The 18,697-nt window shown below is 29.3% G+C and overlaps 2 protein-coding genes across 3 annotated transcripts; one reads left to right on the top strand and one right to left on the bottom strand.

The window, feature by feature from the left end:
• The first annotated feature begins 1,145 nt into the window (after window positions 1-1,145).
• LOC145042495 (2-oxoglutarate (2OG) and Fe(II)-dependent oxygenase superfamily protein) lies at window positions 1,146-3,625 on the top strand. 2 transcript variants are annotated; one of them, XM_078990938.1, is made up of 9 exons: window positions 1,151-1,513; window positions 1,772-1,942; window positions 2,045-2,207; window positions 2,292-2,409; window positions 2,485-2,554; window positions 2,644-2,724; window positions 2,802-2,858; window positions 2,936-3,047; window positions 3,143-3,625. In XM_078990938.1, exons 1-9 carry the CDS (start codon window positions 1,304-1,306, stop codon window positions 3,574-3,576), a joined length of 1,416 nt encoding a protein of 471 aa, XP_078847064.1. In that variant the 5' UTR covers window positions 1,151-1,303; the 3' UTR covers window positions 3,577-3,625. The 2 variants fall into 2 exon arrangements, with proteins under 2 accessions (XP_078847063.1, XP_078847064.1); XM_078990937.1 differs by having other exon boundaries at window positions 1,146-1,513; window positions 2,045-2,409.
• Window positions 3,626-10,685: 7,060 nt separating this feature from the next.
• Window positions 10,686-14,187, bottom strand: LOC145042494 (protein neprosin-like). The gene is made up of 7 exons (XM_078990936.1): window positions 13,732-14,187; window positions 13,556-13,642; window positions 13,234-13,455; window positions 12,967-13,131; window positions 12,811-12,864; window positions 12,561-12,707; window positions 10,686-11,265 (listed from the first exon to the last, which is right to left on the bottom strand). Exons 1-7 carry the CDS (start codon window positions 13,930-13,932, stop codon window positions 10,888-10,890), a joined length of 1,254 nt encoding a protein of 417 aa, XP_078847062.1. The 5' UTR covers window positions 13,933-14,187; the 3' UTR covers window positions 10,686-10,887.
• Between the last annotated feature and the right edge of the window lie 4,510 nt (window positions 14,188-18,697).

Raw genomic sequence — 18,697 nt, 5'->3', positions numbered from 1 at the left:
CACTTATATTGCATTAGAACACACTTACATCTGCCCACTAGTATTACTAGGTGAGCCATTAGGTGATAGCTAACTTACTCATCATAATACTTTTGCTGTCAAGAAATGGTTATAACGGGTACCCACAGCCTTATCAATTCCAAACCCACATCCACAAAGTGCATCAAATACCCCCAAATTATTCTTCCTTTTCCAGCAATGACAAGAGAGTAAAGTTAGTCCCTCAACCAATATTAATATAAGGTAATTATACTATTTTCAAGTGAAAAAACGAAAAAAGAAATATGATGTTACTATATGAAGTTAAAACCTTACTTATGTCTTATTTTTTTTAATGTTATGAAAACCATACGATGACAACTAATGTCAAAGAGTTAATTTGCACATATTATGCCTTGACTATTCTCCAACTTCTATTTCTCACTATTTCATAAAATGGGATGGTTTTGGAAAGATTTTGTAATTGCATTGTTAATATGTGATATGTTAATCAATGTTATATTATCCTTTAGAAATTGTTTACAAAATGGGATAGTTTGATAATCAATTAAATTCTTGGATATAATTGCAGCAAAAGCAATCTACTATCATTTATTGCAGCAAAACCAACAAATAGGGGCATTTTGGTCATAATTGTAGCAAAACCAACAACAAGGGGCAGTTTGGTCATAATTGCAGAAAATGCATCAAACAGGGGCACCTTCTTGCTGGAAAAATCGATGTCACCAAGGCTGAGGAGGAATCGATGTGACCAAGGCCCTGTAAATCAATTTCACAGAAGGTTCAAATTCATAGAGGGTTGTTGAGCGATCGAACCTAAAAACTAACCCTAGTTGCTTCACTCCCTCCCGTTAATAGATGTTGAAATAGCCTGTGACATTTTTAACCCATAATCCACATAAGAATAAAAGTATTCCATGACATTACTTATTTTCTGTTAATTAATTTTATCGGGTCATTTTTTTCATTTAACCTACAGCTGTAGGTTGCCACTAGGTGGGATTTGAACAAAAAATATACTTGGTAGGTGTTTTTTAAATAAATTCTTTAGTTTGATCGTGTTTTTTAAAGAGATCATTGATGTTGTTTTTTGAACGTTTATAAAAAATTATTACCCTTATAAGTCATTTTCCCTATGATATTTGCGTGTTTAGTGAGTAAGTTATTTAACCTCGTCCAAATATCCCCATTTTCTATTTCCAAAACAATCCCAGTTCCCAAACTACCTCCAAGCACGCTTTCTAACCTCTTCGACCATGTTCAGCAGCTGTTCGTGGGTATGAAACGCATCTGATAAAAAATCATGGGTCTGAATATTGTAGGGACTGTTGATAAGGTAAATGGTAATGAACTGAGTTACAATAATTTTGTGGAGAAATACTTATCGAAGAACGAACCCCTTGTTATTACGGGACTCATGGACGATTGGAGAGCTTGTAAAGATTGGGTTTTTGATGATGGAAGACCTAATCTCCAGTTTATCTCTTCAACTTTCGGTAATTCCAAAGTACAGGTGCGTTAATTTCTCCCCGATCATAAGATTAAATTCTCTAATATGAAATGTTTCGCTTTCCATTGTTTAACAATCAATCATTTCAAGTTTTCAACTACTACAATTAACTTGTAACAATTATTCTGCTGTTCGTGGGAGAATGGAAATTGAATGTTCGGAATTGTTGCTCATTTATTCAAAACTTAGATTGACTTTTCTCCAAATCGGATTCCTAAATCCTAATCCCTAAATTTTTGGATTTCACATTGTAATCCTTAGGTTGCCGACTGTGGTAGCAGAGAATTTACAGAGCAGAAGAGGTTTGACATGTCAGTATCTGATTTTATTGCTAATTGGGTTGACTTTTCTTCAGTAGAACATGACAATCCTTCAACCAACAAGTTAAATGGCAAAACCCTACTGTATTTGAAGGATTGGCACTTTGTAAAGGTGTGTTCATCACTTCAACATAGCTCATTTAGCACCATCTAAACTACGAACTACCATTTTCATTGTTTCATATGCTTATCTAATTTACAATCAAGATTGTAGGAGTACCCAGAGTATAAAGCATACACAACTCCATTGTTTTTTCATGATGATTGGCTGAATCTGTATCTTGACCACTATCAAATGCATGAAAACCCTGATACATATCAAAAGAAAGATAACATAAGCTGCTCTGATTATCGTTTTGTGTACATGGGTGCAAAAGGTTACAACACTTTTCTTATTCTACTTCTTGATATGAACATGATCACCAATTTTTATTTTACTTTTAACTTTTTTGTATATTCAGGAACATGGACACCATTCCATGCTGATGTTTTTAGGTCATATAGTTGGTCAGCTAACGTATGTGGCAAGAAGCAGTGGTATTTTCTGTCTCCAAATCAACACCACCTTGCTTTTGATAGGTATAACTAGATTTTCTTAAAAGAAGATAATGTAAAGAGTATTGTGAACTCTTATTGTTCTTTACACATATCCAGAAACATGAAAAACACTGTTTATGACATCTTTGAAGAAGTTAACGAAACAATATTTCCCAATTTCAAGAAGGTAACTTTTCTTTCAATATCTATTAAATATTAATCCTACCTTTTACTTTCATTAATTTAGTTGTGTGTGTGTGTGTGTGATATGTGCAGACAACATGGTTGGAATGCACACAAGATCAAAATGAAATAATATTTGTTCCTAGTGGATGGTATCATCAAGTTCATAATCTGGTATGATACAAATGCACATGTATTTGTGTTATGTGATAGATTTTTTGTTATATCTGTGCTAAATGTATTGATTATAGGAAGATACAATATCAATAAACCATAATTGGTTCAATGGATATAACCTTTCTTGGGTGGTAAGTAACTAACAACCAAATAAACCGAAAACAATTTATAAATTGTTTTTATCGTTCACTTGTTATTGTACTTTTAGTGGGATCTTCTTTTGAAAGATTACAAAGAAGCTACAGAGTATATTGAAGATATCAAAGACATGTGTGATGATTTTGAAGGACTTTGTCAACGAAATCTTGCAGCTAATACAGGTAGGAAGTTATTTTAGTGATAATAAAAATCATGCATTCTTATATAAGTTAAGTTACAATGTCATTTTCTTTTTCTTTTTGTTTTTTTAATGCAGGCATGAATTTCTATGATTTTTTCAGCTTTATGTTACGTTTTTCCTTTGCAAACATTGTTCAGCTTTGTCATCTTGATAAAATAAGTGATGATGTAAAATGGTGTTCTTCTGTAAAAGCTAAACATTTAATCTTCAACCTTGAGTCTGCAAAAGATATTGCCATAAAGATGAACTTCACATGCTTATCTGAAAATCATAACATCACATTGGATTTCAGAAGTGTTTTGAAGGACCCTGTGTTCTTGGAACTATGTTGTCAGTTGGAAAGAACATATGATTTTATAAATGATCAATGTGCATGGAAGAAAGTTTTAGTGGAAGATTTGGTGGATGTGGGGATTTGTAAATTGTTGGATATTGTAGTTTGTAATCCTGAAGATTTAGTGGTTTTCATTGACCACATCTTGCAAAATCTTGTATTATCATCACATTAAAGGTAACATTTTTTTAGAGCTTGTTAATTGCAAAAAGTTTGTGACATGAGTATATTGAGTGACTTTTGTATTACATTTTTGTATCCAATTTGTTTTCTTTGATCGAATTGTTTTTAGTGTAGATATGCTGATTACAGCAGTATTGGAAAATTTTGAGCCCAAGTTTGATGCAAAGATTAATACTAAAAAACAGTTAGGGTTTTATTTATCAAGGAAAGGTGTACGAACAAAATAGTTGAGAAGCTAAATCTTACCCGATAAGATAGCTATTAAGATTGCTAAAAACTAGCTAATAAGCCAAAAGGGAAAGTAACATAAAAGGATATTTGTACATATAAGTAAAAATAGTTTAAATCCAAATTTGTCGACAAGTAATTTCAAATGTCTATAGAACCCTAGATTATATATTTTATTACGTCAAGGGTAATAAACAATGATTTGTTACGACTATTTCAAAATTTGGAATGTGTTCAATTTCACAACCGAACTGGAACCGAAATAACTGAAAACTGAATGTGATGAATTGGAAGAACCGAGAACCGTATTAAATATATGTATTTGATTCTAACCGGTCCCTATTCGTTTTTTAGTCAAAAAACTAAATCCCTATTTTAAATGTCTTTTTTTTTTTTTTTTTTTTTTTTTTAAAGTTTACTTTTTTTTTTCTTGAAAGTTATTTCTTTATAACTTTATTTTTTAAATTATATTTTTGACAGCTTTTTGCCAAACCTTTTTTTTTTACAAAGCCTTTTACAATTTAGTTTTTTTTAATATATTGTAAAAAAAAATGATCTTTTATATGTTTGAGACATTACATTTATGAAAACGAATATGTAAAAAAAATTAAAATAATAAAGTTATACGTGAATATATAAGAGAGCATTAGAAAAAAAGTACCATCAATCAAAAAAATCACAATCCGGTTTCCTTGATACAATTGTTAGGTTTTCAATCAATATACACACAAGTGTAAGATGCCAATAAAAAAACACATATCATATGATTTACATGGCTTACACGATTAGTGTAATTGTGTTACATTCACAAGCGAACTAAAGAGGTTTATTATGAATTTCAGATTGATGTTTACAATTACATCAAAACTTCTTTATATAAAGTTAGGAATCTAACTACCGCCTTAAAATTGTCAACTATTCAATTTCAACTTAAAAACCGCATATGTTTGGGTATAATAGCGACTATCAGGTACAAAAGCAATCAGATACTCATATTGATTATCTTGAACAATTAAATGTTGACATGTTCAGAGGCGGATCCAAGGGGATCCCGGGGTAGCCCAAGATACCCCTCAAAAAATTTCAGTAGTGTAATATTTGTATATATACGCATCCCTTAAAATCATACATACTTATAAAACTAACATTTTTTCTTAAATCTCATGCATTTGAAACCACATTTTTTAACTTTCTCAAACCACATTCATTGGAAACCCCCTTTTTTAACTAATGCAACTCAAAAATTTTCTTAATTATGATTTAACACTCAAAAGTTTTATAGCTTATATTATGTTTAATTAGCATTTAGTGAGAAGTTTATTATAAAAAGGCTAATCTTTTATGTCTTTTGTGTTATATAAAATCTTACATGTAAGAAGGATTTGAAGATATTGTGATTAAAAAGTTTTCATATAGTTGAAGCATTCACAATCCAAATATAATGATTTGAAGAAATGAGTTATGTCGAATCGATGGTAATTATAATATGCTTTTTTCTTTCAACCAAAACAAATGAATCATTTCTATTCTTTCTTTATATTCAGTTTCTCATTTAATCTTTATATATGATTTGTGTGTATTACTTAATCTTGAATGTAACTCTCTAAACATCAATGTTTTGCTTGGAATATCTTTCTGCTTCTTCTTTTTCAAGAAAAATATTTTGATTGCAAGTTAATGAAGAATTGTCATCAAGTTTCTATGACTGAATGGTGTTGAATGAAGAAAGAAGAGTCATAAAATGGATATAGGTTTTTTTTGTTTGAGCAAAGTTGGCGAATCTTAGTTTTTTCTTTTGATTTAAATGTATGTTTATGTAAAATCTTTATTTATATATTCAACCACCAAATGCTCTTATTTATTTGATTGTAGTTTTTCTATTTAGATTATGTTTATTTTCTATCATTTTTTTGTTGGGTTATTCTATACAACATATTTAAAAGATAATATAATTTTGAACATTTGATATGTAATTATGATAGACTTATTATGATATGTTCTTCATATAAAACTAATTTATCCATATTACTACAACAAGAATTACATATGACATTTACGAATATATATATATATATATATATATATATATATATATATATATATATATATAATGTGATTTGTTTAACATGTATATGCACCTATGTATGTTATAAATTTATAATTAAATATCTTTATGTTTAATAATTGAAGAAGTTAAAATGATGCATCAAAACCAATTATTTAGAATAATAATAATAATAATAATAATAATAATAATAATAATAATAATAATAATAATAATAATAATAATAATAATAATAATAATACATTTCCAAGTACCGCATTCAGTTCAACTCACACTACAACTCAAGACTTTTCTAATTTATGTATATTTATTAGTTACAACTCAAGAGTTTTTTAATTTATGATTATTAATTAGTTATCACTAATAACTTTTTATTTTCCGTTCTTTTATAATGTTGTAAAGTATTGTTCATTAAATACATTAATGTATTTGAAGAGATTTATGAATTAAATATGAAGAGTTAATATAAATGTTATAATAGATGTTTTAGTATTTTTATGTTATTAAAAGTATAGTGTTTATTTTTCATATTTTTTTTATTCGTTGTATATATATCTTTTTAATATAAATGTTATAATAGATGTTTTTCTATTTTTATGTTACTAAAAGTTGCAGTTCATATTTTTATTTATACGTTTTGTTACCTGTTATATTATCATTCATTTGATATATAATTTACACAATTTTAAACGGTTTATAAAATTATCAAATAATTGTATATATCACAATAACTTAAAAATTAAACTATAATGTTTAATAAAAGCTAATATGTTAACTATATGTTTACTTTACTACTAACATTTTGTTTCAAAATAGAAATATTAAATAATAATTTTGTAAAAGTTATTATTTTAACTATATAATTCTATTCTCGCGCAACGTGCGGGGATTCACCTAGTTATAACCATAAACAAATAATAGACCTATTGGTTAAGGTGCTGACTTATTGAAGTAAAGCTCTCAGGTTTAATTGTTGCTCCTTACATATCATTTGTCTATTTTTTTTTTTTTTAATTTCTCAGCTATTCTATCACACATCGCCAAATACATGTAAACTCAACCATTTTTGTCTATTATATAAACCTGTTATCCTAATACTTCATTTGATATCTACTTTGAATCTCACATCGATTCAAGTATCAAAATATACTTCAACTTCATTTTATATAACAACACTTGAGGTAAGCTAAGGATTCAATTTAGGTTTGGGTTTAAAACCGAATCGGGGAAACTCAAGTACACTGGAAAAAAAATTTGGTTACCCTAAATATAAAATTAGGATACCTATTTACTTTGATCCTGACTCTGTCACTCTACATGTTCACAATGCATGTTCTTTCAAACTTTTACTACTTACGCGCAAGATGACCATCAAGAATATATTCTCCTTGTTCAATACATAAATCGTTATTATTGCTGCTAGTTAGTTAACTGATAGATTTAACTTAATAGAAGATATACAATTCAATGTACAAAAACAATTTCTTGCTCCAACTGTTACTCTATAATAACTATATATAAATTAAAAGCTAGAATATGTATGTTATAGCACTTAATTAGCTTCTGTTTTGTAAGTATTTGTTGACTACCAGAAAGAGCACCTATAGAACCCATTGATCACTTGGTTAGATACTCTTGAATCTTGATATTACCATTGACTTTATTTAAATTGTATGTACAAATTAATGAAGACAAAATAAGATCTTGGAATTATCCCTCTCTGGTTGATTATTTTTTGAATGCTCGAGAGTCAAGATGGGTTGGGTTTAGAAGTATGCTTGTCTTATCTCCATTAACTGTGTTGGGTTGACTGTGTTTTAAGTAGTCCAATTTTTTGAATAGGTAGAGATATTATATCATTATATGTATTGGATTCAGTCACTTTTCCCAAAGTTAGGTTTTCATAGTTGTCATAAGAGTATTATAATATGTTAACTCTTTCCAAAAATTAATGACATATTTTACTAGACACGTAATTGATGGACTTGTGAAGCTCTTTTATGGGATTGCAAATACCTTTAAAATATATATTTTAAGGTGATTTGGTTATATACTTATGTCATGTATTACAACTACCAATTGAACACACTTTCAATAATTGTAACGTCCTTTGTGAAGCCACATAGGCTTGTAATTCCCATAATTAATTATTTTAGATTATATTATATTATTACATTATATATATTACATTTTTATTTTATTAAATTATTTTTAAATTTTTATTAAATTATATATATATATATATATATATATATATATATATATATATATATATATATATATATATATATATATATATATATATATACTTTTGTATTGCTGTGTTAGTGAATACCACTTTTGTATTATATGGAGTGAGATGACCTTAGGCCAAATAGTATACAAAGCACGAAACGGTCTATGGTGTACGTGGAGACGAACCACGATCGTGCACACTGTCCCGGTGTGTCGTCGTGCGTCGTGGTTGTGGCTATAACGGAGACGGATGACAAATGCAATTTCGAGGCTCGGATTCAACCATTCAACGATCATATTTTGTATTTTTTTTTAAAATTTTTTTACAAACTTAATACTTATATAAACACAATAAAACCCTCACTTTTCATCAAAATTTACATTCTCATCCTTTAAATAGGGAATCACATTGATTTCTTTAAAGATTTTGACTCGGATGATGACAGTGAATTCATGTTGACCTTCTTCAATGTAATACAACATTCATGATGAAGAAAGTTGAATGTTTTACGTTCGAGAGTGATTGTTAATCGTGATCGTCAAGTCACACACGAGTTACTGGTATGTGATTACTTTGCCGATAATTATCTTTACAATGAGAACTCGTTCGAATATCGTTTCCGTGTAAATAAGGTTATACTTTTATGTATTAGTAATGCTTTAAAGGTCCGCTATGATTTTTTCAAACCAAAACCTAATGCTAGAGGAAGAACGAGTTTTTTTAGTATACAAAAATGTGCAGCTGTACTTAGGCATTTGGGATACGGTATAACATTTAACGCATCCGACAAGTACTTAAAGGTACCCGAGAGACCACAACTGATTGTGTAGATTGGTTTTGTGCATGTTTGTATGAGTTTTTTCACAAAGAATATTTGTGTAAACCTACTCCATGTGATATTGATATATTATATTTGGGTAATAAAGAGAGGCATGTGTTTCCAAGTATGTTTGGTAATCTAGATTGTACGCATGTGGCTTGGAAAAAATGTCCAAATGCGTGGCGCGATCAATTTACGGGAGGTGATATAGGTGAGCCAACTATAATACTAAAAGTTGTTGTATCTGAGGATTTGTGGATGTGACATTCGTTTTTTTGGAGATGTGGGGTCTGACAACGACATTAATGTTCTTGGCCAATTTCCTCTTTTCAACAATATTTGGACCGACAGACACCTGATATGTCGTTAATGGTGAATGAGCATTAATACAAATACTGTTACTACCTTTGTGATAAGATATACCCTGATTATTCGACATTTATGAAGGCATACTCGGTTCCTCGAAGTGAAAAGACAAATATATTCACAAAAAGGCAGGAATCAATGAGAAAGGATATCGAGAGGGCATTTTGAGTCCTCAAGTAGATATGACATGTTGTGAAATACTCTACACGATTCTAGGATAAAGATAGAATTAAACGAATGGTCGAAGCATGTATTATAATGCATAATATGATCATTAAAGATCAAGGTCGAACAATATGCACGTACGATCTGTACGACGTCGTCATCCCGATTGAAGAGTTCGTACTCGGAACTACTGAATTTTTAGCAAAAGTTGTTGAAATTCATAACAATGAAACATGATTCAATTTTTGAGAAGATGTCACAAAGCATTTTTACAAACTCAATATGAACGAAGATTTTTTTACTTAGTTTGTTTTTTTAATTATAGGTTATTTAAGTAATGCAATGTTTTTTTAATTATAGGTTAATTAAGTAATATAGTTTGAAACTGTATTTTTATTTTTATAATTAATGAACAACTAGTAAAAAAATTCAATACATATATAAATGTAATTTTATTGTATTTTTGAATTAAAAAAAATTAATAATGTGAAGTGGAGTGGTAGTGATGGGTATCTCATTTTTAGTGGTAGTTAGTGGTGATGACTGACACCCACCATTATAATGGTTAGTGATGAGTATACCAGAAAGTCTTATAAATAATATAAATAACAAATGAAAGGAATCGTGCCCAAATTGTTGTTATCAATTTTGTAAATTGCTAGCACCTAGCGAAGAGGTTTAATTTCTTCTCTTTTTACTAGTATTATTTCAAGTTAAATTCTTGCATATTTTTCGAAAGTACACTTTTTCGTATGTCCCATCATTTTAAATTGCATGAGCATGAATATAATTTTAAAGAATATTTACCATTGAGCTCCCCTTCAATTAATGGCGGTTCATTCATGTGACTACATGCAGTTGTATGTTACGTAGTTTTCATACTATCTAATCTATGTAGACTTACTAGCATATCCCCTCCCCTAAGGGACCATGTTAGTTAAGACTTGTCAAGTCAATAAGATTATATTGATGATAGATAGGTGTTTGGTACACCAATATTTGGTTTACATCGGTGGAAGTTCCTTTCAATACTAACAAATTTTAGAGAGCAGAAGTAGATAACTTCAACTTTAAGATATGTGTCAATCTTTGTTTGAACATAATTGTACATTTACAATATATGCATTAATAGCAATATATGCATTGAACTATATTATGCTTACCATCATATATCATAATCAAAAATAGAATAGCAATACACAAATAAAGAAAGGTCAACACTCAATGACAAACCATAATATATAAAAACCATTCTGTAACACCTAATATACAAGAGCTTGAAGGTGGAATTATGACCTATTATATAAGAAAATGATATTTATGCAGGCACAAAATTTCAAAACTTATCCAACAAATTACTATATAGGAAAAGAATCAATCATGAGAAAGAAAAGGCCATAGAGATTGCATGTAGTTACTTTCTTTATTGACACCTTCCATTCCTTCCAGGACCTCCATAATAAATATAATTCCCCCAAACATTATTCTTTCCCGCTTTTATATCATAGCAATTCGGATGATCAGCCAAGAGATGAAGGTTTGTTAATGGAAGCAAACTATTGTCCCAATCAACCACCTTCAAATTTCTAAAATATGAAGCTTTCCCAAACCCTTCATCTGCAAAATGACCACTACCCATTTGTGTTGAAGTGTGATATCCATTTGATCTTGTGTTCACGATCTCCCCTCCAAATTGTACCATGCTTGCATGTCTTTGTAGATGACTAAACAAGAACGATGGCCAATACCCTATCAGCAGTCCCGATCCAAATTGCAGCCACCAGTGTCCATGTTTAGGGTCCTACAAAAGAAAACAATTATCTTAACTTATGACTATGATATATATCGGAGTTAATTTACATGTTTCGATCTTATTTAAAAACTTAATACTTTCTAATATATATATATATATATATATATATATATATATATATATATATATATATATATATATATATATATATATATATATATATATATATATATATATATATATATATATATATATATATAATGAGCTGTAAACTAAATCCAGATTCTCCATAATAAAATAAAAAATGTCAAGATAGCCGATGAAGATAGAGATAATATTTAATCTGATAATATATATTAAAATGATCTAGATAAATACAAACTATTTATATTTGCTTTGCCAAAAGGAGCATGTCAAAAGAATGTAGAACGTGTGTACGGAATTTCCATATCATGTTTGGCAATGATATATATACTGTTAATGTAAATACATGTGTAACAGTTCTTTTTATGCATATGTACGTAAGATTTATTTAAATTTATGTTGTAATTTGTAAATATATGTTTTTTTTATAGTATAAAATATTTGTTCTGATTATATAATAATTTCGATAATAGTTATATATAAATAACTTGGTTTTTCTTTAATTGTGGAAAAATGTATTTATAAAGATATTTTGATTAAAAAAAAAGATGTAACCAACTTTATAAAAAGATAACAGATTTTAAAAATCTACAAAGAAAAAAAAAAGTTAAAAAGAGGTGTACTATGTTGATAATGCTTTTAGAGTTTTAGTAAATAGTTAGATTAATTTAATCATTTGTGTCAACACATGGGAGACCACTTCCGGTAAGTAAAATAAGAGAATCTTACAATTTAATATTAGCAAATTTCAGTAGGTGCTATAAGCAGAAATAAAACAGTTAATTTGGAAGTTTTGGTCCACAAAAACGGTGGAGTTATATCTAGGCAAAACCCTAGCTAGTGAAGGTCAATTGAAAAACCAAAATCTCCAACATATATAACACCATTTTTTGCATTAAAAATAATGCAAAACAAGTGATTTTTTTTTCAAATATAACCCATTTTCGAAGTAACTCCATTTTTAGTGCAAACAAATGAAGAGTAACTCCATTTTCCATGCAAAAAAATGAATTGGTGAAAAATATTACTCCATCTTTTAGTAATCTAGCTAGTAGTCACTCCATTTTGGTATTGAAAGTGGAGTTTGATTTAAGTATCTTAAAACCCACAAAATGAATGTAAAAACAAAACTAGTAGAACACAATTTCTTTAAGATCATATATAAGTAATCTAACTCAAACCATGTTGGCATTAATTACCTTCCATATCATAATGCCGATATCAAATTGTTTAGCCTTGTAAGATGACCTTGGTGAGATTGCTGCACCTATAGCGATCCTGTTGTTCGTTTGAACAAATCCTGAACATAATAAGTTGTAGCATCCAGTCGTTTGGTATGCATCAGTCTGTTAAAATTAATGAACCAAAGTTACCTTCCTTTTTCTCAACACTATATATCATTTTGTTCTTATTTGAAGCAAACACTCAAAAAATGTCAATAAAACTTACTGTCCAGTAGGTGAAAAATCTTGGGTAACCATCTCCATACAACTCCGGACTTACCTGAAAAATTATCAACATATATATCTTGTCATTATATCTATGAAATTAAACTAATGTTTGATATAAGTGTTACGTAAATAAGGTAAGTAAAAGTTTAATAACCTGCCAACCAGCTTCTACTGTATTCAGATCATTGCCAAATGAACCAGAGATAACCCACAATTGTGAAAGACTGAATTCGTATGGATCTGTTACAACTGGAGTCCATACGTTTATACTCGCTTTAGCTCCATAGTATTGATCTCCATTCACAAAAGCGACTGCATGCTGCAATATAAACCACCATTTTTTTAGTACAAGTTCCACTTATGTTTTATATTAGGTAATATAACGACAATATGTCGATTCTTATAAGTTATAAGTACGAACTTCATGACCACCGCTGGATGTGTCGCGCCTGACAGGCTTTATGATCTTTCTTCCGAATCGTTTGAGAGAAGTTGCACGTAAAACATCGGTTTCTGTAGTTCTTCTGATCGGAATAGTGCCTTCTGGGCAGGATTCGTTGGATTGTTTCCATAGCTGAAAGGTCTCGATAGTTTCATCGATGGAGTATTTGTCATCCTCCTTCGGCCTCTCTAATGGTGGTTCCTGCAATTTAGTAAAAAATGAAAAACCCATTTATAAGATCGTGTAACACTTGAATATACATGGAAACAACCAGGAAGCGAATCGAAAATGAAAAATATACCAATGGATTCTGTCCTTTGAGCTTTGGATGATCAAATGCTGGTTGATGATGAGAGGGAATACAGTCTATCAAGTCTCCATCAGGGCTCTGTTTAGGGAAAAAGAAACACACATAACTTGTAACTTGAGTTTCAAGAAACTAGAAAACGGAGAAATTATAAAACCCAAAAAGATTACGTGAATGGTCTTGACTGGAGGCTTGTTGATCTTGTTGAGATGATTTCTGATTCTTTTTAGCTTCTTTAGCTCTTGCAATGGCCTGAAGGAGGTTTCGTTTTTGGGTAGAGAGAAGACAACAGGTAGAAACAGAAGGATAGAAACAAATGCGAAGAGGATTGAGGTTTTGGAAGAAGAAGAAAAGGAAGAAGAAGAAACCATGTTTGTATTTTGTTGGTGTTTGGGTGTGTATTTTAAGGGTTTGTGTATATGAAATCGGATTTGGAGTTGTCTCTTTCCTACAAGACTGAGATTTCATGAACAAGAAAACAACAACACCATCACCAACAAACAGTTTTTGGTTTTATTCCGAAATTTTGTCATAGGGAAGAAAATGCAGCAGATGCATACAAGACAGAAGAAGCCTGAAACTGCAAACCCTTCAAAAGACAAACTGTTTCTGAGTTTTTAAACAATTAATTCGTCTTTACTATCTTATCAATGACACTAAATCGTCACATAAGTACACACTTACATAACGTACATGTTTTTTTGTGGGTATTTTAATATCCTTATATTTAGAAAAGTTAGTACAAGAATAAATAACAATTTATTTATTATAACATCTATTTTTAATTAAAATATTATATTCTAAATTGAAGTTGTATATATATTTTTTATTATTAAATGAACAAATCGATGAAAGTAGTGAAAATACAATGTTATATTATATTTGTATGGATTTTTTAAAATATAATATAAAGTGATAAGAGCAAAAAAGTTGTAATAAATAAAACAAAGGAGGATGTGCCTTGCTATATCATGTATTTAACCATGTTTAAAATACACATTTTATTATATTTTGTATAAAAATGTGTTTGTATGCTCCTTTTTGGTTGTATGTAATTTCATTTTTTGGGACTAGATTCGTTGTATAAATTTTAAAGTTGCAACTCTTACGGAAAACCTACCCCACCTACGATTGTCCAGCACATGCCTTACTCTTTTTTCTTTTCTTAATGTCAATTTTAGCCATTATCAATCTTGGGTTTCTTAGATACGATTTCATAGAAATTGACGTCTAGAAAGTATCATAATAGTTGATTTCGTTAAGTAATTTGAAAAAGAAAATGGGTAATCACATGTCAAATATGACGCAAAGGTGTCAAAATGAGTAACCTCGAACAGTAAAAACAAGACAGTATAGTTGGTAATTACAATTAGAAATTTATTTATTTATTTATTTGTATGAATGTTCGTATAAGTTTTTTTGGATTATAAGTTAAAATTAAAAAATGTATAAAATTATATGAAATTTTAAAACTAAAATCTTTTAAAAATTATTTAGAATTATATTTGGATTATAGGGTTTTTCACTTTTTGTGTAAAATTTAAGCACTAAGGTGGTTACAAACATTTTCTAGTTTATTTTTAAAAATTAAAAGCTAAAGTCTTATAAAAACTCGTTTTCAAATTCATCCATATATTAAATTTTATTAACTTTCGTTAAGTCCGCGAATTGGAACATTTTAGTATATTTTTTTGTGAATTGGTTGAACGACTAATATGTTGAAATATATATTATTTAAAAAAAAGAGCTGATTTTTTAATTAAACGTTTTGATGATTTATCCTTTTGAGTACGTTTCAGATTATTTATGATCCTTTTGACTTGATAAACATAAATTTACTTGCATCATTTTTATTAAAATGTTTTAGTTTAATTTATTAAACTTGTTAGTCATAAAAATATAACATAATTAATTCACTTGTAATAATGATAAAAACGTTAGTGCTTTTGAAAAGAAATTTAAAACATGAAAAGGAAATAGTGAAAGAGAAAGAGAAAGAGAGAGGGCAGAAACATCTGGCATAGCACCTCGCAGATTCCTAAAAAGCAGCGTTTTACTCGCAAATCGCAAATTTCTTGTTGGGTTCTGCCCTGGGGTTAATTTAGTATTTTCTGCTTTCATGCTTCAAATAATATGTCATTGTTCTTCTTTACTGACCTCATTTTGATATAAAAAAATAATAATAACAAAAAATAAAAATAAAAAAATAAAAAAACCCTTGGCTATTAGTTTTGAAAATGGCTATGCTTATATAATATGAAATAAATATAATAATTAGTTAGTTATAAAGGTAAACTGTATAAAAGTTATTATGCTTTAACAAAAATTATATTAAAATTTTTAATTTTTTTTTTAATTTTCACTATTTGACTGATTAATACATTTACTCGGTGACATTATACTATTCAGTAATTTATTGCTCATATTTCATCATGACATGTCAAAATTAAAAGAAATATCATATAAAAGACACTAATTTTTTAATTTTTTAATTTTGATATTAGGTTCTTATTTCATTTTTCGATTTGAACACTCTTTTTTTTCCAAGTCAATCTATTTTATTCATTGTCGACAATTTTCTCTTTCAAATCGTTGTGAAATAATTTTCTTTTTCTTTACATTTAATGCATGTTTGTGCATTTAAAAATCATATTTTTTTATATAAACGCAATTGTGAATGAGATTCAAATCTAAGATCACATGGTTTCTTAGGATTTATTGAGTTACTACCCTTATTAATTTAAATTAGGATATACGAACAACATGTTATGTATACACATCAACCGATGGTTAAAAAATGATACATGTATATCCATATGATTTGGCCTAGTTTTTTTTTTTTTTTTTTTTTTTTTTTTTTAACATTAAATTTGTATGTTTATGTGTAAAAGAATCATATTTTACATTAAAATTATATATTTAATAAAAAACAATGTTTGAAAGGAAAAGAGATTGTCAATCACTCTTTTTTCAGTTGTGATTTCGTTGTGGAGGTGTGGACTTGGTTTTGCTTATGGTTAGAGGTTTACTGAGAGCAATGCCTATCACCCTATCAGCTTTTGTTCCTTGATCTCGATTGTGAACTATTTATGTGGCGACAAGAGACAATACAAGTTGTTTCTCTCTTTGGCGTACGTGATGTTTGTAATCGATATAGACAACTAGGAATGATCTCATCTTCAAAAGCCGGAGATCTAATCCGATGAGAACGGTGGTTCAGCTTCTTTCTCCCAATTGGATAAAACACAAAGTTTACTTTATGTAACACCAACAAAATCGGGCTAAGCACTTAAGATATAATATAAGTTTCGTATTAAGAAAAATAGAAAAAAAATCAGTTGAATCATCCGTAAATCGTAAAAATAAGTGCGTTAAAGCATATATATATATATATATATATATATATATATATATATATATATATATATATATATATATATATAGAAAGTACATGTCTCGATCCCGAAAATACAATTTCATAGAAATCTAAATCCGTGTGAATTGAATATGATTTTTATAAAGATATAAAAGTCAGTCGTGCACAAGAAATGTTTCACGTTAAAAGGTACAAAGTGAATGTTGACTTTTGGGTAAAATCACCAAAATGAAAGTTATAATATTTTGTAAGATAATAATTTTTGTAAAAGAAACATCAAAATCGGAGTCCGTATAAGAGAGTTATGATTTTTGCAAAAACATTAAATCATATAAAAATAAGGCTAAAAATAAAGTCATAATTGGCCGATGGTGTCTAAAGGAAAGTTGTAGTACTCGTCAAGAGCTATGCGTGGAAAAAAAGACGTCAATAATGGAGTATGTATGAAGAAGTTATGGAATTTACAAGTCTGTGATTTGCGTTGGGTACGCGTCGAGCGCTTCTAAAAGGTGAAAATGTGGACCACGGAGAGCCTGACACGTGACACAAAGTGGTTGGAAAGACGTAGCCTTAAAATGCGCGACGTACACCCCATTTGCATGTCATGCACCCCAAATTTGGCTATAAATAGAGCTCTGGCCCCATTTCATTCCTCACACTCTCCCATTTCATTTCTCTTGAGTCCCTTCGACTTTTAGCATGTTTTCCTTAGTTTTAGTCTTCGGTGAAGCCCTGTGACCCCTGAAGTAGTAGTAGCTAGCGAGTAAAAGCTCTGCTAGTGTAATTTCTAAACTTTTTGTTTAAAAAATCTCTATAAGTTAAGCTACACTCTCATTCTTTCAATGTAACTTATATTTATTGTCATAGTCGTTACTATAAACCTACAAATAAGATTTATCAATGATTCCAAGTCATTATACTGATTGATCTAATTAGGGGAATGATGCATAGGCTGGATTTAGTGAGGTATTTAAAGTGAGATTTCCAAACAGTATATGCCGTATACCAAATGAACCCTACCTCCGATATGATCCTACCTGGTTATCCGTTATCACCTGTAGATCAGTAGACTTTGGAATTAATGATGGATCTAGGCCATCTTTATTCATAAGGAATATTAGCCTAAGAGTTGGTGTTAATTGGACCTAAGTCATGTCAAAGGTAAAACTAAGTGCTAAAGTGAAGCGATGTCCGAGTTTTGAGTCACCATTTTATCTAGTGAGTGTATAGTTACTTTCATCTTACATCTAATATATAAATTATTTAAGATAATTGCATGTTATATGTGTCTGTTATCTGTGTTCCTAATATCTGTGTTAAATGAACAATATATACATGTTTTATTTGATTTTAAATTGTACATATATTTTTATTATCTATAAATATATTAGGTAAAGATTGATAGATGTAAGATGATATAGATATTGATAAATGAAAGATGATATAGATGATGAAAGGCCTATTATATAAATATTGGCAGCTATGGACTTAGTGTCTATTAGATAGATACTGACAACTATAGATTAGTGCCTATTAGATAAGCACGGACAGTGATGGACTTCGTGCCTAAACACCGGCAGCAATGGACTTCATGCCTATACCTTAGGACAAAACCTTCGAAATGAAAATAGAAAGAAACTTAATGCCATGTATTGCAGATAAATCCTTGTAACAGTACTATCAACAATGACGATTAAGATGACCTAGGGAAGAATAAATAGTAAAACAAGGATAGGTAATTGGGTTGATTGTTTGTTTGA

The sequence above is a fragment of the Lactuca saligna genome, chromosome 4 (assembly GCF_052625555.1).
Source record: "Lactuca saligna cultivar CGN05327 chromosome 4, ASM5262555v1, whole genome shotgun sequence".
Taxonomy (NCBI): Eukaryota; Viridiplantae; Streptophyta; class Magnoliopsida; order Asterales; family Asteraceae; genus Lactuca; species Lactuca saligna.
This window is presented reverse-complemented; position numbering and strand designations above follow the sequence as displayed.

What these genes read in the sequence shown, in the direction of transcription:
- LOC145042495 (XM_078990937.1), top strand. Translation starts at nt 1,304, where the DNA reads ATGGGTCTGAATATTGTAGGGACTGTTGATAAGGTAAATGGTAATGAA. An exon ending in TCGGTAATTCCAAAGTACAG is followed by an intron (nt 1,514 to 1,771) that starts GTGCGTTAATTT and finishes TGTAATCCTTAG; the next exon opens with GTTGCCGACTGTGGTAGCAG. An exon ending in CACCACCTTGCTTTTGATAG is followed by an intron (nt 2,410 to 2,484) that starts GTATAACTAGAT and finishes ACACATATCCAG; the next exon opens with AAACATGAAAAACACTGTTT.
- LOC145042494 (XM_078990936.1), bottom strand. Translation starts at nt 13,932, where the DNA reads ATGGTTTCTTCTTCTTCCTTTTCTTCTTCTTCCAAAACCTCAATCCTC. An exon ending in CAGTAGAAGCTGGTTGGCAG is followed by an intron (nt 12,865 to 12,966) that starts GTTATTAAACTT and finishes ATAATTTTTCAG; the next exon opens with GTAAGTCCGGAGTTGTATGG. An exon ending in GATTTTTCACCTACTGGACA is followed by an intron (nt 12,708 to 12,810) that starts GTAAGTTTTATT and finishes TAATTTTAACAG; the next exon opens with ACTGATGCATACCAAACGAC.